At 40.4% G+C, this 15,831-nt stretch overlaps 1 protein-coding gene across 2 annotated transcripts in view; it reads right to left on the bottom strand.

The window, feature by feature from the left end:
• The window catches only part of TENM2 (teneurin transmembrane protein 2), a 996,821-nt gene that overhangs the window by 69,568 nt on the left and 911,422 nt on the right, over positions 1–15,831 (bottom strand). For both annotated transcript variants that reach the window (XM_084636387.1, XM_084636388.1), the window contains one exon: positions 6,139–6,285. In XM_084636387.1, coding sequence (XP_084492513.1) covers positions 6,139–6,285 — 147 coding nt within the window. The remainder of the gene's footprint in view (positions 1–6,138; positions 6,286–15,831) is intronic.

The raw sequence follows: 15,831 nt of genomic DNA, 5'->3' as shown, positions 1-15,831 counted from the left end.
TAAATCCTCGAGTTCATACAATGCCTGGAGTTTACAAGGAGTAAAATCCCAAACTCTCCAGAGACCATTCAAATTTTTGAAGTACCACAAGGCAAAGGAAGACAGACAAGAATGTTCTGCTATCTGCAGCAGCACAGTGTTTTACACTAAGTCCCAGGGAGCAAGCCTCCCACTCTAGGTCGACAGAGTTGGGCTAGCAGGGTTTGCACTAGTGCTCAAGAAACAGCTATGCAGACAGCACTTTGAAGTTGCAGCTTGGGCTGGAGCTTGGGCTCTGAAGCCTATGGAGCAGAGTGGGGCTCAGAGCCTGAACTCCAGCCTGAGCCACAACTTCAAAGTACTGTCTACACAGCTATTTTTAGAGCACTAGCCTGAGCTCCGCTTCCCCAAGTCTGTCAATCTGGGCTTGAGCTTGCTCCAAATTGTTGTGTTGACATATCCAAAGCAAGTCAGCAGCAAGGCTGGGAACAGAAACCACAAGTCCTGACTCCCAGTCCCCTGATATAAACACTAAACAATGCTCAATGCTGCTTCTATGCAAATCCCACGAAAGCACTCAGTGACTGTTTTGTGGGCTTGGAATAATTCCTGCAGAAAACTGGTGCCCAAAAACAAAAATTAATTTTGGCAGAATGATGGACAAATTTTCCACTTCACTCACGGCCTCTACACCACTTGAGTCCCCTAAAACAAAGGAATTTCACCCAGCATGAATACATGTAGAAACATACACAGAAAATAATTTTGTCTCGATACTTGAAATGTCAGATTCTAGGTTGAAAATGGGCACTGTTTTCTACCAACAGTTTCACTGCGTGTTTCAGAGAATGCCTTATTGTGGAAAGTCTTGAACTAGAAAACGAGAGGAGGTTGTAGCATTTTGTGGCAAGGGTGATGCACATCAAGGAAGTTAACACCACTTCACCTGCCTGCATTTTGACAAGGCTACCTTAGCCTGTCTCATACTGGGAACTAGTTGCTTTGGAGAAAGAGGGTGAGTTCTGCCTTCCACTACACTGACAGTTTTGCTTCTAGGTGCTCTCTGGCAAGATATACACAGTTCATGTAGACTGTATTGATACACTATAACCATTTCAGAATTTAGAAGGATCCTAATTATCAGAAGTTTAAAAAATTGAAGAGGAACGACACCACTGAATGGGCTCACATACAGTTCAACTGCTCACAGAACAGAGGAAGTCCAAAAGAAAAATTAATTTAAAAATAAATGTATCTTTCTGCCATCCCTGAAATTTTGTTTCTAATACCTAAACTTCCTACATATAATCTTGAATAACTGTAATTTCCCCAAAATTACAAAAGATGCTTAATAACCATTAAACTACTCAGGGCTTGATTAAGAAGAGGATTAGATTTAAAAGTGGCCACAATGAGTGTTTTAATGGACTTCAAACATCATCTTTTTAGATACCCAAAAGTACCACAATTTAAAAAGATTTTAAAAGGGAGTTGGCCCCAGGAAAATCCTAACTCCCCCCACCACAAAAAGCCCCCCTGGCTTTGAAACTTTGACAAAGCTATCTGAGCATCACTGCAGATTTGAACAGGATCAGAGTAAACACCTGATTAAGCACATGTCTGAACTTGATCCATGACTAGTCAGGATAAAAATAGAAATATTTCCCAAGGCTACACTTGGAGTCTGTAGGAAAGCACTTAGAGTCCTTGAAAAGAAATACTGCTGAGAGACTTAGACCCTCCCTGGATCCCTACTGCACTTGTGTGATTAAGGGTCACAGAATTCCCATACTGATTGCAGGATATGGCAGTAAACCAGCAACAATCATGCACAACTCCCAACGAGACAGGGACCAATGTGCAACTTCTGGGAAAAACACGCCTCACGGACAACTGAATTTAGTCTCAATAAGTTTAGGGAAACATCAGGTATAATCTTTTGTACTTTGATTTTTCTCCTTGGAAAAAAAATTAGAGCTCATGTTATGACTTAAATAGATTATAAAACAAAGGGTCAAATTCTGGTCCCAGTGGAGCCATTGGCAAAACTCCTACTGACATCAGTGAGATGTAGATTTGGCCCAACAACTTTAGATGTGACAAGAAAATCCAGCCAAGGTAAGGATGTGGGTCTAGCGAACAGCCATTCTACAGCAAGCCAGGTGCATTATAGTTCAATATCTTTCTCATGAGGAGCTGGGTATAACTAATTCTAGAAGTTAGACATAAGAAAACAAAATAAAAGGCACACATGTACTGAGAGAACTCATCAGGCATTGGACATAGAAAAAAACCCATGGAAAAGTTACTAAATAACCCTGTAGATTACACAAAATGTGTTATATTCAAAGCGCCAAGCTTGCATGAGAGTCATAGACTGCTTTTTATCTGAAGATAATCAGCCTCCAGCCATAAAATTATAAAAACATTATGGTCACTTAATAGGCAAGAACTCAGATTGGTGTGATCACATTTTAAAAAGTTGAAGGGTGATCAGGAGCGAGACTACTTTAAACTTATAGTCACACTGAGTTGAGAGTACAGGATAGTAAAAAATTGTGGGAGCTCTCATATAGGCCTTATAAATACACAGCTAGATGGATAGATGGATGAATGGATGCATGTGTGTGAAGGAGGCTTAGTGAACAGATGATGAGCATTGTATAACACAGGGATTGGCAACATTTGGCCTGCGGCCCGCCAGGGTAAGCCCCCTAGGGGGGTGGGCTGGTTTGTTTACCTGCCACATCAGCAGGTTCGGCCGATTGCAGCTCCCACTGCCCTCGGTTCACTGCTCCAGGCCAATGGGGGCTGTGGGAAGCAGTGCGGGCCAGTGGGAGCTGCGATCGGCTGAACCTGCGGATGTGGCAGGTAAACAAACCAGCCCAGCCCGCCAGGGGGCTTACCCTGGTGGGCCATGTGCCTTACCCTGGCGGGCCATGTGCCAAATGTTGCCGATCCCTGGTATAACAACACAGATAGAAGTGGGTAAGTGGATGGATTCTGAGTGGATGGATCTCCTCAAGCCTTCATAGGAAAAAATCCTCTAGAATTTAATAAGGATGAAACCAACAGAGAGCAAGAATGATCTATTGGTTAAGGCAATGGACTGGGACTCAGGAGACCTAGGCTCTGTCATCAACTCCCTGGGTGTCCTTGGACAGGTCATGCAGTGCAGATTTTCAAACATATTCAGCTAGCCTTTCCAAAGTGCTCAGTACTTGCAACCAGGACCAGATTTTCAAAAGAATCCAGTTCCCATTTAGGCACTAAATGAAACAGCCAGAATTTCAAAACTGCACAGTAGCTAGGAGCTACTGAGCAATTTTGAAAATCTAGCTAAACTCTTTGGAAAATTCTGGCCCCAGCAGTGGGTGCTGAGTCCTTCTGATAATTATAATCTCAATCTTTCTAGCCCTCTGTTCCCCATCTGTAAAATGGGGATACTATTTCTTTTTCCTACCCTCTGTCTTTCTTGTCTATATGGACTATAATCTCTTTGTGACAGGGATTGACTCTTGCTGTCTCAGTGCCTAGCACAACAGTGCCTGGATCTTGGCTGGAACTTTTACAACATTACTGCAACATATAAATAAAATAAAATAACAATAATAGAGTTCTACAGAAATGTAATATGGTTCTCTAGAGATTACTCTACATACAAACAGAATGTAATAGACTTATATCCTTATCAGTTTACCTATCCTATAAAATTCTATATAAGGGAAATAATTATTAAATTCTATAAGACGGTGAAAAACACAAAGAAAGGTTATAATTTTTTAATATATTCTATAGCATTTTTCTATACAGGCTAGATTGCGTTTGACAACACAAAAGCAGATCCTTCCTCTCTAAACAACACTTTGCACATTTCCATCAGCTTATAGTAGATGACATAGAGCATTATAATCAATTACAACTGGTGACAAATGGAACAGATGAAGAGAACACAATGTTAGAAAATATTTGTATAGATTGAGTGTGCATGGGAGTGTTCAAAGGCCAGATGGTCTGCAAGTCTCATAAACCTCACATTTCCCACATGTAGAGGCAGTCTGCACCCTTTCCCCTTTGGCTATGATTAAGATGAATTAACAATCACACTTCTTGCTAGTGATGATTAATATTATATTCCTGTCATTTCACATATGCATTGTATATATTTTCTGACTTTAATGGGCTAGTATTTGCTCTCTGTGAGCAAAGTCTTTGAGGCTTGTAATTCTTAAATTGGGGTGATCGGTTGAATGGTCTCACAAGAGCCAAAGGATTTCCCCCCACTGCCCGCATGTCTGTTTTACATGTGTAATATGCCCTAGGTTAAACAAGTAAATAAACAAAGACAGTGAAATCATTCTCCCTACTAATTTTTTAAAGCTCTTATTCCATTATTATTATCATTTCTTTCAAAAATCACTTTTGGTTTCAGGGAGAATTTCTAATTTTGCAATGTTGGCATAAAAACTAGTTCATTTTTTAATTTATTATGTTAAGTCACACAGTCATATTACATAAGGTGAGTATTTTTATCTGTATGGTCATATGGCAAGAGCTTTTTACTAGAGATAGCCCTGAACTATGAAGTTTTGCAGTGTTCAGATCCATGAGGTTGATTTGGTTCTTACAGAGTAAGGTAACAGCTGCCAAGCTGAGATTCAGATCCCAACTTTGACAAAAACATTTGAGGGTATGTGATCTGGGTATGTGAGTGCAGAATTTGGCTCTACTGGCTAGGATTTCAAAAGAGGTTTTCACATTGTGGGTTAAGCGATTTTGAAAATCTTTCCCCAGCACTGAGCACTTGGAAATCTGACCCTGAGCTCTTCAGAAGAACTGGACCTAAGGGATTATAAATGCTGTTCAGTGTTTGGCTAACATTACTGAACTGAAACCCCCTTTTTTGGATTTGTGGGTTTAAAGCAATTTCTGTAAGCCTTAAATATTATATAAGAATAGGACACTCATCTTTTAAAGGCAATTTCATTGCTGAAGCAATCATCCAAAGAATAAAGAGTCTTCCTGAAGTTTTGGGAAATACCACAACCAAAACATTCTCTGCAGCTACTGCTCCAGAAGAAATACTTCATCAGTACACAACAGATGTGCTCTTTAAAATAAATGAGGTCCAACCAAAAGTAATAGACTGAAGAAAAGAAGCTACATGAAATATTTGGTTTTGATGAATGTCAGAAGAAAAGGAGAGAGCTGAAAAGCTTCTATGGCTGGCAATCAAAAGAAATATAGGGAACAATATGAGAAAGTTACTTCAGGAAAAACAAGACAGTTTCCAAGGATCCTTGTTTATTTAGCCTATCTGCTGCACCACAAATCTCAGCATTTTACAGATGGTAGAGGTCTTTTCTTCCTTTCCCATGAATGACTCAATGTATTTGTCAGGAGACTAGACATCCACATTGTACAGCTTTTAGGAACTTTTCTGCTCTAAGTTCTATAAGATTTACATTGAAAGTTTCTACAATGAAAGTTTCCAGAAAACAAGATGTACTGTAGCCCTCTTTGAAAACCATGTTGGACCAAATCCTGAAGTCCATAATCATAATTTACTTAATGTTAGTTTGCCTGGGTAAGGACAGAGTGAAAACTGAATAAAGACCTCCGGATGTAAATACAGATAGGTTTGTTCAGTCCTTTACAGCTCTGCATGTTGGTAGCAAAATATGACACAGTGAGCTAAGACTTCTTATGTGGTTTTTGCATATGAGGAATGACCTTGGCTTCTGGCACAAAGGTGAATAAATGTTGCTGAATATCCTGCTAAATTAGCTATTACACGTCTGCACATATGCATAGTAAGTGATTTTACAATTCACCAGGTGGCATGAGCTTGCATATCTGAGGGCAGGATCGAGGTCTAAGATTCTAGGCCATATTCATCACTGATGCAAACTCCACTGGCTGCAATGGGGTTTATACCAAGGTGGAATCTGGTCCTCTGTCTTCAAAAGGAGGCCTTTCAGGTCACACCATGTTTCCTCAAGGACACAGCTTTCTCCATCTCATTTGTTTCAAAGGAAATGTAACAACAGTATTGACAATAGTATGAGAGAGGGCCTTTCTGTAGTAAAGTGACTCATGACGAAAGTGCATATAACCCTCTGTTCTTTAGGGATTGGGAACTGGAAGACTTTTGCTCACCTCCCTCATTATCCTTGTTATCAGCACAGGAGGTTTCCATGGCAACATTGCATCCAGGCCCTCTCCAGCCGGTCTGGCAGACACACTGCCAGCTGTTCTGACCGAGCGTGCATCTCCCATTGCCATTGCACAAATCAGGGCAGCCATCTGGTTGAAGAAATGAAGAAGATAAGTACTAGAAATACTAATTTACATTAAGATTCTACGCTCTAGGCAGGTAAACAATACCACTGTGCATACAAAAAGCAGCTTCAGCTAGTGGGATAAATAAAAACCCTCACTGTTGCTGAGTGGGGAGGGGCAAGGTAGAGAAAATTCATATTTAGCTCACACCTTCATAAAAAGTGTGCATTCAAGTGTCACATTCAAGTGATATGTAACTGGATCCCCAAAACTTTAAGAACTTGGGTTAATTTTTAATTGTTATAGACATAATTGACAGTCTGCTGACACAGGATCAAATTCTCATTTTATGCCCATTTTTATATAAAATAACTCCTCCATCCATATATATCTACATAGGAGAATTGTTTTAAAACAAAGATGGCAGCATGCCCTGTGTCTTTTCTATAGTGTATTATAAAATCCTCCAGAACTTCTTCTAACATAAAGTTGGAATATAAAGAACCTCCAGCAAAACTATTTCAAAAAAACCTCTCTCTTTAGAAGTCAGGTTTAAATGCCCACCTTTAAAAGACTTAACTATTTATTACAAAGCCTATTCATGTCAGGATTTAGCATGTTATATTTTCCAGAGAGACACCTTAGCAGGGATATCCCATAAATAATATATAGTGTGACTGTCTTCAGCTGTGCTCTTATTTATTGTTAGTAGAGCTGAATTGGGAATGAAATATTCTACCTGGTAGGCTGCCTGTGTTTATCAACCAAATGTTCATGGATAATGGATACCTTAACTTGTCAATCTACTTCCCATAGGTGAAACTGTCACAGTAGGTGGAACTGTACCTGGCCTGAATACCTATTGAAAATAAACAGACAGAATTTCCATTGACGGGAATGAAACGTGGTGGGAACGGAGAGGAAGGAAGAAGGGGGGAAGCCTTCACGGCTTGATACACACGTGGTGGCAATAGTTCTTCACTACACTATTTACTCCACATCTGAGCCATTCCAGTAACTCCTCATTTGAGAAGGCTGAAGAGTCAGGCAACAAACCTCTCTCACACGTTGCAAACCGACTGGGGGTGGGTGGCATAAACAGGAGAGAGAGGACAGAATTGCCACAACAAGAGGTAGAAAAAATGATCTGATCTACAGTGGAAACAGGATCATTGTGCTTTAAACCCTCTCACTGAGGTTTGAAATCCAATCTCCTAATCTTGCTGTCTACATAATTGTCATAGAACATGGAGTAATTGCTCCTGGTATTGAATCTTATTGCTGCAGGAATCAGGCAGCACGTTTCCCCCTATATACAGCTTTGCAGACCAGGCTATGTACATCATGGGGCTCTCTCACCTTCCTCTCGAGGATCACATACTGGCTATTACTGGAAGGAGGACTTGAAGGACCAGTGGTTTGATCTGGCAGAGCAAATCATGCTTCTATGTTAATTTTAATTCTCCAATAGCCCAAATAATCCGAGGATAAACTGATCTCAGAAGAACCTTTCAAACTCATCCACAGGATGCATCAGGGAAGGTTTCCTTATCCTGGATAGCAGTGGGCTAGTAGATTGTTTCTTGTGGCAAACTGTATTCTCAGTCTGGGGCCAGCCTTGACGTCTGGCCTGCAGCAGTACTCTTGGATCTTCCTGGGAGAATATGCGTGGAACAGCATATGTTAGGTCTCTCTGTATTTGCCACACTGACTCAGAGCTGTGACTGTTAATAAATGGATTATTCCACTCCCATGTCCAATTGGTACAAGGGCACAGTGAAATTGACTAACTATCCTAGCAAAGCATGGCTGTTCCTTATATTAGAAAACAGTGAGGGATTTACTTGGCACCATTCATCTTTAGATCTGCATATTTTTGTATGTTTCTTTTACATTTTTATTTCATTTGAACAGAGAGCTTGTGAAAGATCCTGGCTTGAGAGCTCTGGACACTAAAGTCCTGTGTTTATCCACAGACCAGATCCATTACAGGTAGTAGCAGTCAAAGTTTCTACACACTGTCCCGCCACTGTGCTTGAACCCTGATCCCTTCAAGCAGTTAAATGGGAGTTCAGTCACCATGCCCACTCAGTGCTTGGCCTCTCTGCTGAGATTGCCAATAAGAATGTAAACTATGGTGTGTTTTGTGATGTGGCTATCTGTTTTTGTGGATAGGGCTAAGACCATTAAACTCATTCTATGTAGACAAGCTATCAGCAGATACTAAGAAGCCCCTTGAGTTTTCTTCCAATGCTGCTATTGTGTATTTAAACTACACAATGCCCCCTTCACTTGAAAGAAAGGTTATTTTTGCATTACAGATCTTAGCAGCAATATATGAAATATTTTGAAGGTATTTTATCTTTGGCTTGTCATGTTGTTTGAGTGACTAAAATGATAATGCATCAACGGAGGCATCATGCTGTAAGACAAATGATTTGTTTTAAATGTAAAATGAACATTAATTGTGAATACCTACTCAGGGTTTGCTTTTTGTGGGGGAACCGGAGAGAGAGATAAACACATCAGAGTAGCAGGTTTGCTCCACAACATATGAGCAAGATGAAAACATGAACAGTAGGGAGCCAGCATAATCTCTGAAAAGTTTTAGGTGCAGCTGGGAATTAATGGACATGACTTTGCTTTCAGCTTGAAGAGTGAAGGAAGCAGCACTAGTGCAGGCATGATGTTGCTAGGAAACACTTTGCCACCACTGTAGAGTTCATTCAATTTGTGGCCTTCCAAAGAGAGACTTTGTGTTCCAGTAACGTAAAAAACAGCTTACATTTAAAAAAAGCAAAAAAGCAAAAAAGCTAGCACATAATTAGGTCACAATGAGATCTAATTATTTTTGGCAATGATTTTTTTCTTTAAAAAGCTGTTAAAATGATGAATGTATTTAGCTATGGAAAATGGCTTATGTTGAAGTGAATAAGCAGGTAGTGGCTACTTTAGATTTTTACAAAAATGTACAAAAAGGCACTTAAAAATTATCTCCAAATAAATACTTACATGACAGGAGAGCCATTATGGTCTGTTAGGCAAAAAGTGGTTCTAAGAGCCTGTTTACACAATAGACCAAAACATCTCCATTTTGAGCTACAGAGTAAATAATCAGCTTTCTAAAAAAAGGTCTAAAAAGGTTTCAACTATATTTGTACAACAAACTTTTACGTAGGTCTAAAATACCTGTTTTTAAAAACTTCCTAACTGTGCATTTGCATAATGATTGAAGCCGATACTGCCAGTCTATTACTCAGGGCATGTCTAGGCTGCGATCAGAGGTGTGACTGCAGCACTTGTAGACATACCTCAGCTAGCTTTGATCTAGCTATCTCAAATGACAATAGCAGTGAAGCCATGGCAGCACCGGCTAGCCACTCAAGTATATAGTCAAGGTCCTAGATGGGGTTGAAAGGCCAGTGCTGCTATTGTTATTTGAGCTAGCTGGATCAAAGCAAGGGGTCACAATGCAGATTGCAGTGCAGACATACCCTCAATATTTGTACATGGCTAGCAGGACTTGAAGCTTTTTGTCAAGCCACCTTGAAGAATGATAATCAAGCCCCGCCAAATGAAGTAATGTTAAGACTCGGATACAAAGCAAGATCCCAATCTTGCAAATATTCACTACAGGTCACAGTACTTTCTTCAGTGTGAGTGCTCGTGGAAGTAAGCACTGCTCCCAGCACTAAGTGATTGGGCACTAAAAGCTTGCACAGAATCTGCTACTCTCACTCACACTGAATAATGTATGACTCCTTGGGTAGTACTAATGAAATTAGTGAGGCTATTGAAGGATTAAAATTCCTCTCAATGAGAGTAAGAATATCAGAATCTAGCCCTGAGAACTAATTCACTGCTGCATGGGGACTGCGGAGCTATAGTCCTGAGAAAGGGCCTGTCATCGTTGAGAAGACAGGTAGAGATATTCCTAGTGAGCAGAATATTCCTTATCTTTTCTATAATGTTTAATGGAAAATGTCAAAAAGTAAGCTAAAAAACTCAGGATATAGTGACTGTTTAAAGTGTCAGATTGACAGCTCTGGAATCTAACGGCCTATTTATCCACAGAATGGGCAACAAAAATGCAAGTTTCTCACTTCTCCAGCAGCGTATCTCAACGTAACTTGGAGAGACTGCCTCTGGATGTGAGAAAGGAGCTCAGTCTTATGCCCTTTCAGTCCACAGCTTGCCTATAGGAATGTTACAAGGGGGGAAGGGGTAAGTGTGTGCACACAGGGAGAATTGCCTTAAGATGTTATTTAAGAGCGTTTTGGGGGAAGGGGGGTTTCACAGTTAATAATATCAAGAAAAGTTTCACCATTCTTGACAAAATAACGGATCAATGTTGTGACAGGAACAGGATGAGAGTGAGAGCGGATTTTGAGATTAAAATCAAGCACATCTTGGAACATACTGAAACATCCCTCCTCTTCACTACAGACAGACACACTTACACACATGTGTAAGTGGAAGGAGAACACTGGGAGAGGGAGGTAAAGAAAAAGAGAAAGCAAAACCAGAATGTCTCTGCTTGATTTTAGAGTCTGACGCAAAAACTGTGTGTTCCGCAAGGCTGAGAGTCTGTGATGCTTTATAAATTACTCAATGAAAAAAAATTCCGTATAATCTTATCACTTCAGAATTGTGAGACTGTAGCAGGGTAGACACCTGCTCCTGCCCTGAGGAGCTTAGAACAGCCCAGGAGAGGGCTGTGGCTGGGGCAAGCAGACCAGCCTGAATAGGGAAGTAGGCTCAGCTGGGGCTACGCGCCAATTAGGGCTTAGCTGGCCTTATAAGTAGGCAGTGAGCTAGGAGCTGACTCTCACTCTCTCTTTCCTTTGGAGAGGGAGGGATCTGGCTGCAGGGAGCAGAGAGTACCTAGACTGGTGCAGGGCTGGGGAAAGGCCAAGGGAGCTGGGGAACTCCAACCAGGAAAATCCCAGGCTGCGGTTTAGTAGAAGGCCAGGCAGGTACGGGGCTTGCAAAGGGCGCAGCCCACAGGTAGGCTGAGGCAGCAGGTCCAAACCCCTCCTTGCCAGTGATGAGTGGCTTTTACACTGCAGTCTGCCCCCGATACAAGGGCTAGTTGGTGACTGGCAGTAGCCTTACAGTGAGACAAGGTGGGGACAGTGGGTGCAGGGTCCCCTGAGGGGGGGAACCCTGAGAGACAGTGGGTGTACTGCCAGGGGGCGGGCAGCCATCCAAGAGACAAGGGGCACCGGGTACGGGAAGGATGCGGGGCCAGCGGTAAGGCGGATCACTGACCTGCAGAGGTTTCAGAGTAACAGCCGTGTTAGTCTGTATTCACAAAAAGAAAAGGAGTACTTGTGGCACCTTAGAGACTAACCAATTTATTTGAGCATAAGCTTTCGTGAGTACTTGTGGCACCTTAGAGACTAACCAATTTATTTGAGCATAAGCTTTCGTCACGAAAGCTTATGCTCAAATAAATTGGTTAGTCTCTAAGGTGCCACAAGTACTCCTTTTCTTTTTGTGACCTGCAGAGGGCTCTCCGGAACCTAGTGAGCTAATTCCCAACGAAGACCAGCAGAAGGCGCTGCAGGGGTGAGTCCACTTTCTTTACAGAGGCTAATCCTTAATGTCTGGTGTCACTTTCTTTCTATCTTAGGGTTTTCCATGGCAACCACCACCAAAGTCTCTAAAGCGCTTCCCAAGTAAATTAGATGGGCACAGCAAATTCCTTGGAGGACTTCACTGAGTCCTCTGCTCTTCATTGGTCGGACAAGGATTAGATCTACTTAGCTTGCTCATAGTCAACAAGGCCATTTCTTGGCAAGATACTTTTTTACTACATCTACATTGGCAAGCAGTATCAGATCATTGAATCCTATGGGAATCATCAGGTACATCTTGAGAACAATCTTGTAACTCTTAACTGCACCAATCAGTAATTTAATAAATACTTTACAAATATATCATTGTCCAGGGACTTTATATTCTCTAGATACCCATACTGCTTGGTAATGAATTAGAATTGCTTCAGTCACACTTCCTAGGCCAGTTTCAACACAAACATGACCATAGCACTTCAAACAAGAGAAACCTGGCTGATATGCACTATCTATGGAATTAGGATCAAAACATGACCAGCTAATTACTTAAGACAAATACTAAACAACATATAGAAGCTTTTCTATCAAAGTAATTGATTATGAGCTCCTTGTAGCAGGAACTGATCTTTCTTGCCTTTCTGAAAAGCGCACAGCACAAAGTAGAGGCTACTACAGAAATATAAATAATACATACAACAATGAAAAATTAAGAACACCACCACCACTAATAATACAAAGACTAAGAACACCACCACCACTAATAATACACAGAACTTTAACATTTGCAATTAACTCTATTTCCTATACGCTGTTATGATTAAACATTTATACTGGAATAGTACCTTGGCACCAATCAGGTCAGGGCCTCACTGTGGTAGGTGCTATAGAAAATGAGAATTCCAGCCCTAAAGAGCTTGTAATCCAAAAGAAAAGAGATACTTAGAATGTAAGCTCTTTGTTATATGTTTGTACAGCACCTTCAGCTATGGGGCCCTGGTCCATAACTGGGGCTACTAGGAACTACTGCGATACAAATAATATACAATTATCATTATTTAATAAATATTGGATGAGACAAAAGTAGATGGGGATCTATAATAATTAATTAGAATATTATAAATGTCATAATTTACATTTCCTGTATTCACAGTCAATGAAATTCATCTCTGTGTGGAGGGCCAGTGCAAAATCTATGCAGCACTTAAGCTTATTTTGAAGACAAATATAGGACTTAAATAATGCAGTGACCCTGCAGACAGGTGAAATTCATCCAGATTGCATTGCAGAATTATAATAAACAGTGAACAAAGCCATCCCTGTTATTTATGTGCTTATTTTCAAGTTATAAAGACAGTGAAAACCACATTGGGGATAAATCATCATCAATGATTCACTGCACATTTCAACTAAGCAGCGATGGTGCTCAGTAAATTTATTTGCTGTATATAGGCACTCTAGGGAAAACTTCAACCCAGTTTTAGATGAATGTCTGCCCAAAACAACTCCTCCCCCTGTCATCTGAGTGATATTAAAGAATACCATGTATGCGCACATTTGTACACACAAATAAATTAAGTTATCCTTGGCATGAACTAGTTTTAAACTTAGTGAAACTAAAAATAGTTTGTCACACTCTGGATAGAAGATCAAAGTCCAAATTCATGCTGACTGCTTCACTTGGATTTTCTATCTGAACCTTGATTCCATCTATAATCAGTAGCACTCCCTGTTTTGATAGGGCCAGACACCTTGGAAGGGAAAGGAGGGAGAGTGGAGCATACAGGGAAAATCAAAGTCTGAAAAACTCTTCCCAAATGGGCAAGACTCATCTGTTTGCTCTTTTTCCAAATTTCTAAAAGTTTACAATAATAAGCACATTTTATTTTTTTAAACAGAGAAAAAGGGGAAAGACGACATGTAGAAAGAAATAGTGAAGGACAAACAGGGCAATCTTTCTGTCTACCTATCCAGGCACTTACATGGGCCTCATCACCATAATATTGGAGTGGCTCACAATGATCTATGGATTTGATCTTCACAGAACCCCTATTAGATAAAGCAGTATTATACGTATCTTACAGATGGAGAATTGAGGCCCAAGTGCACAAAGGGTGTCTGTGGATGGAGCTGGGAATTGAACGTAGATCTTCCGAGTCCCAGTCCAGTGCCCAGTCTACTAGACAATCAAACCATGGCTTTCTCCTCTATCTCCTCCACATGACATGGGATTGGTTGGAGACAGAAGGGATTCCCCTGGCCTTTCCCCACTTAGTGACCCCACCACGATGGTAAAGCATTTATTTGGTCCATAAAATCACTTCAACATGGGAGAAACTAATCAGGTCATCTCGCCCCTGATTGAAAGCCCTCTGTAGTCAATGGGAGTCTATCCAGTGACTTCATGACCATTGGATCAGCCACCCAATCATTCCCCTTGCGCTGTACAGTCCAGTTTTAAATCACTCATGTGACGGAGTTTACCCCACTTCCAAGATGAAAGTATCTTTATTGCATTTAAATTGGCAGTCTAATGGAGCTATGATATTGGGTGCAAATTCTTGTATTTAAACACAGCTACAACTAATGTGAAGAAGGAAAATAAAAACAAAAAAAACCCCCAACTACCACCTAATTTGACGAACTTCTACCTCTACCTGTTCCTCTAAAAATTGTGTTTAAAATCTCAACCAAAGTACAGCTGAAATAAACAGAATGGGTAATATGCAAAAGGAATACAGGGTATGGCAATGCCTAAGGAATGTATAGAAATGCCACAAAGGTAATCAAGGCAATAGTCTGTTTCATTTGGCTTTTGGATGATAATCAGATTGTTTCTGTATTTTGTGCTGTTTCCTTCAATGAGCTACTCCATTGCCGTCTAGCAAATAATGAATGAGGTGCCTAGGAGTATGGAAATCAGAGCATGACTTTGATTTCTTATCTGTTATTTTTAACCATCCAATTCCTACATCCACAGGGCATAGTTAAAGCCACAGGAGAGGCGTAAAAATACAAATGACAGATAGTAGAGATGTAGGCACTGACCAGTTATTTACTGCATGGTTAGTGTTTGATCTTTTAACTAATCTGAAATCAGTTTATAACAATAAATAACAAAATGCTTTTTTAACAATACAAATATTGAAAAGCTAATGAAGTCACTAAACAGTTCTCCCATACATTGTACAAATAAAGAAATAGCTAAACTAAGCATAAACAAACATTTTGCTAATGAGTGAGGATGTGAAAAATGAAATTGACTCAAAAATTAAACTGATTAGTTGACTTTCATTGCACAAGCTGAAGAGATGCAAAGGGCAAGCAAGAAGCATCAACAACCTTGAATACTTAACATAAAAATGGCCATATTGGGTCAGACTGATGGTCCATCTAGCTCAGTATCCTGTCTCTGACAGTGCCCAAAGCCAGATGATTCTGGCAGTTGGAGATTTAGGGACACCCAGAGCATGGGGTGGTGTCCATGACTATCTTGGGTGATAGCCATTGAGGGACCTATCCTCCATGAACATATCTAATTCTTTTTTGAACTCAGTTATACTTTTGACCTTCACAACAACCCATGGTACAGGTTTACTGTGCGTTGTGGGAAGAAGTATTTCCTGTTTGTTTGTTTGTTTGTTTGTTTTAAAACTGCTATTAATTTCATTGGGTGACCCACTAGTTCTTGTGTTAATGAACTTTCTCCAGACCATTTATCCATATTCACTTTCTTCAGATCATTCATGATTTTATAGACCCCTATCATATCCCCCTTTTAGTCTGCTCTTTTCTAAGCTGAACAAGTTTCTGTCTTTTGAATCTCTCCTTGTATGGAACTTGTTCCGTACCCTTAATCACTTTTCTTGCCCTTCTCTGCATCTTTTCCAATTCTAATATATCTTTTTTGAGATGGGGTGACCAGAACTGCATGCAGCATTTAAGGTGTGGGTGTACCAAGGATTTATATACTGGCATTATGAGATTTCCTGTT

Source organism: Lepidochelys olivacea, assembly GCF_965140295.1.
Source record: "Lepidochelys olivacea isolate rLepOli2 genome assembly, chromosome: 8".
In the NCBI taxonomy this organism is placed as follows: Eukaryota; Metazoa; Chordata; order Testudines; family Cheloniidae; genus Lepidochelys; species Lepidochelys olivacea.
This window is presented reverse-complemented; position numbering and strand designations above follow the sequence as displayed.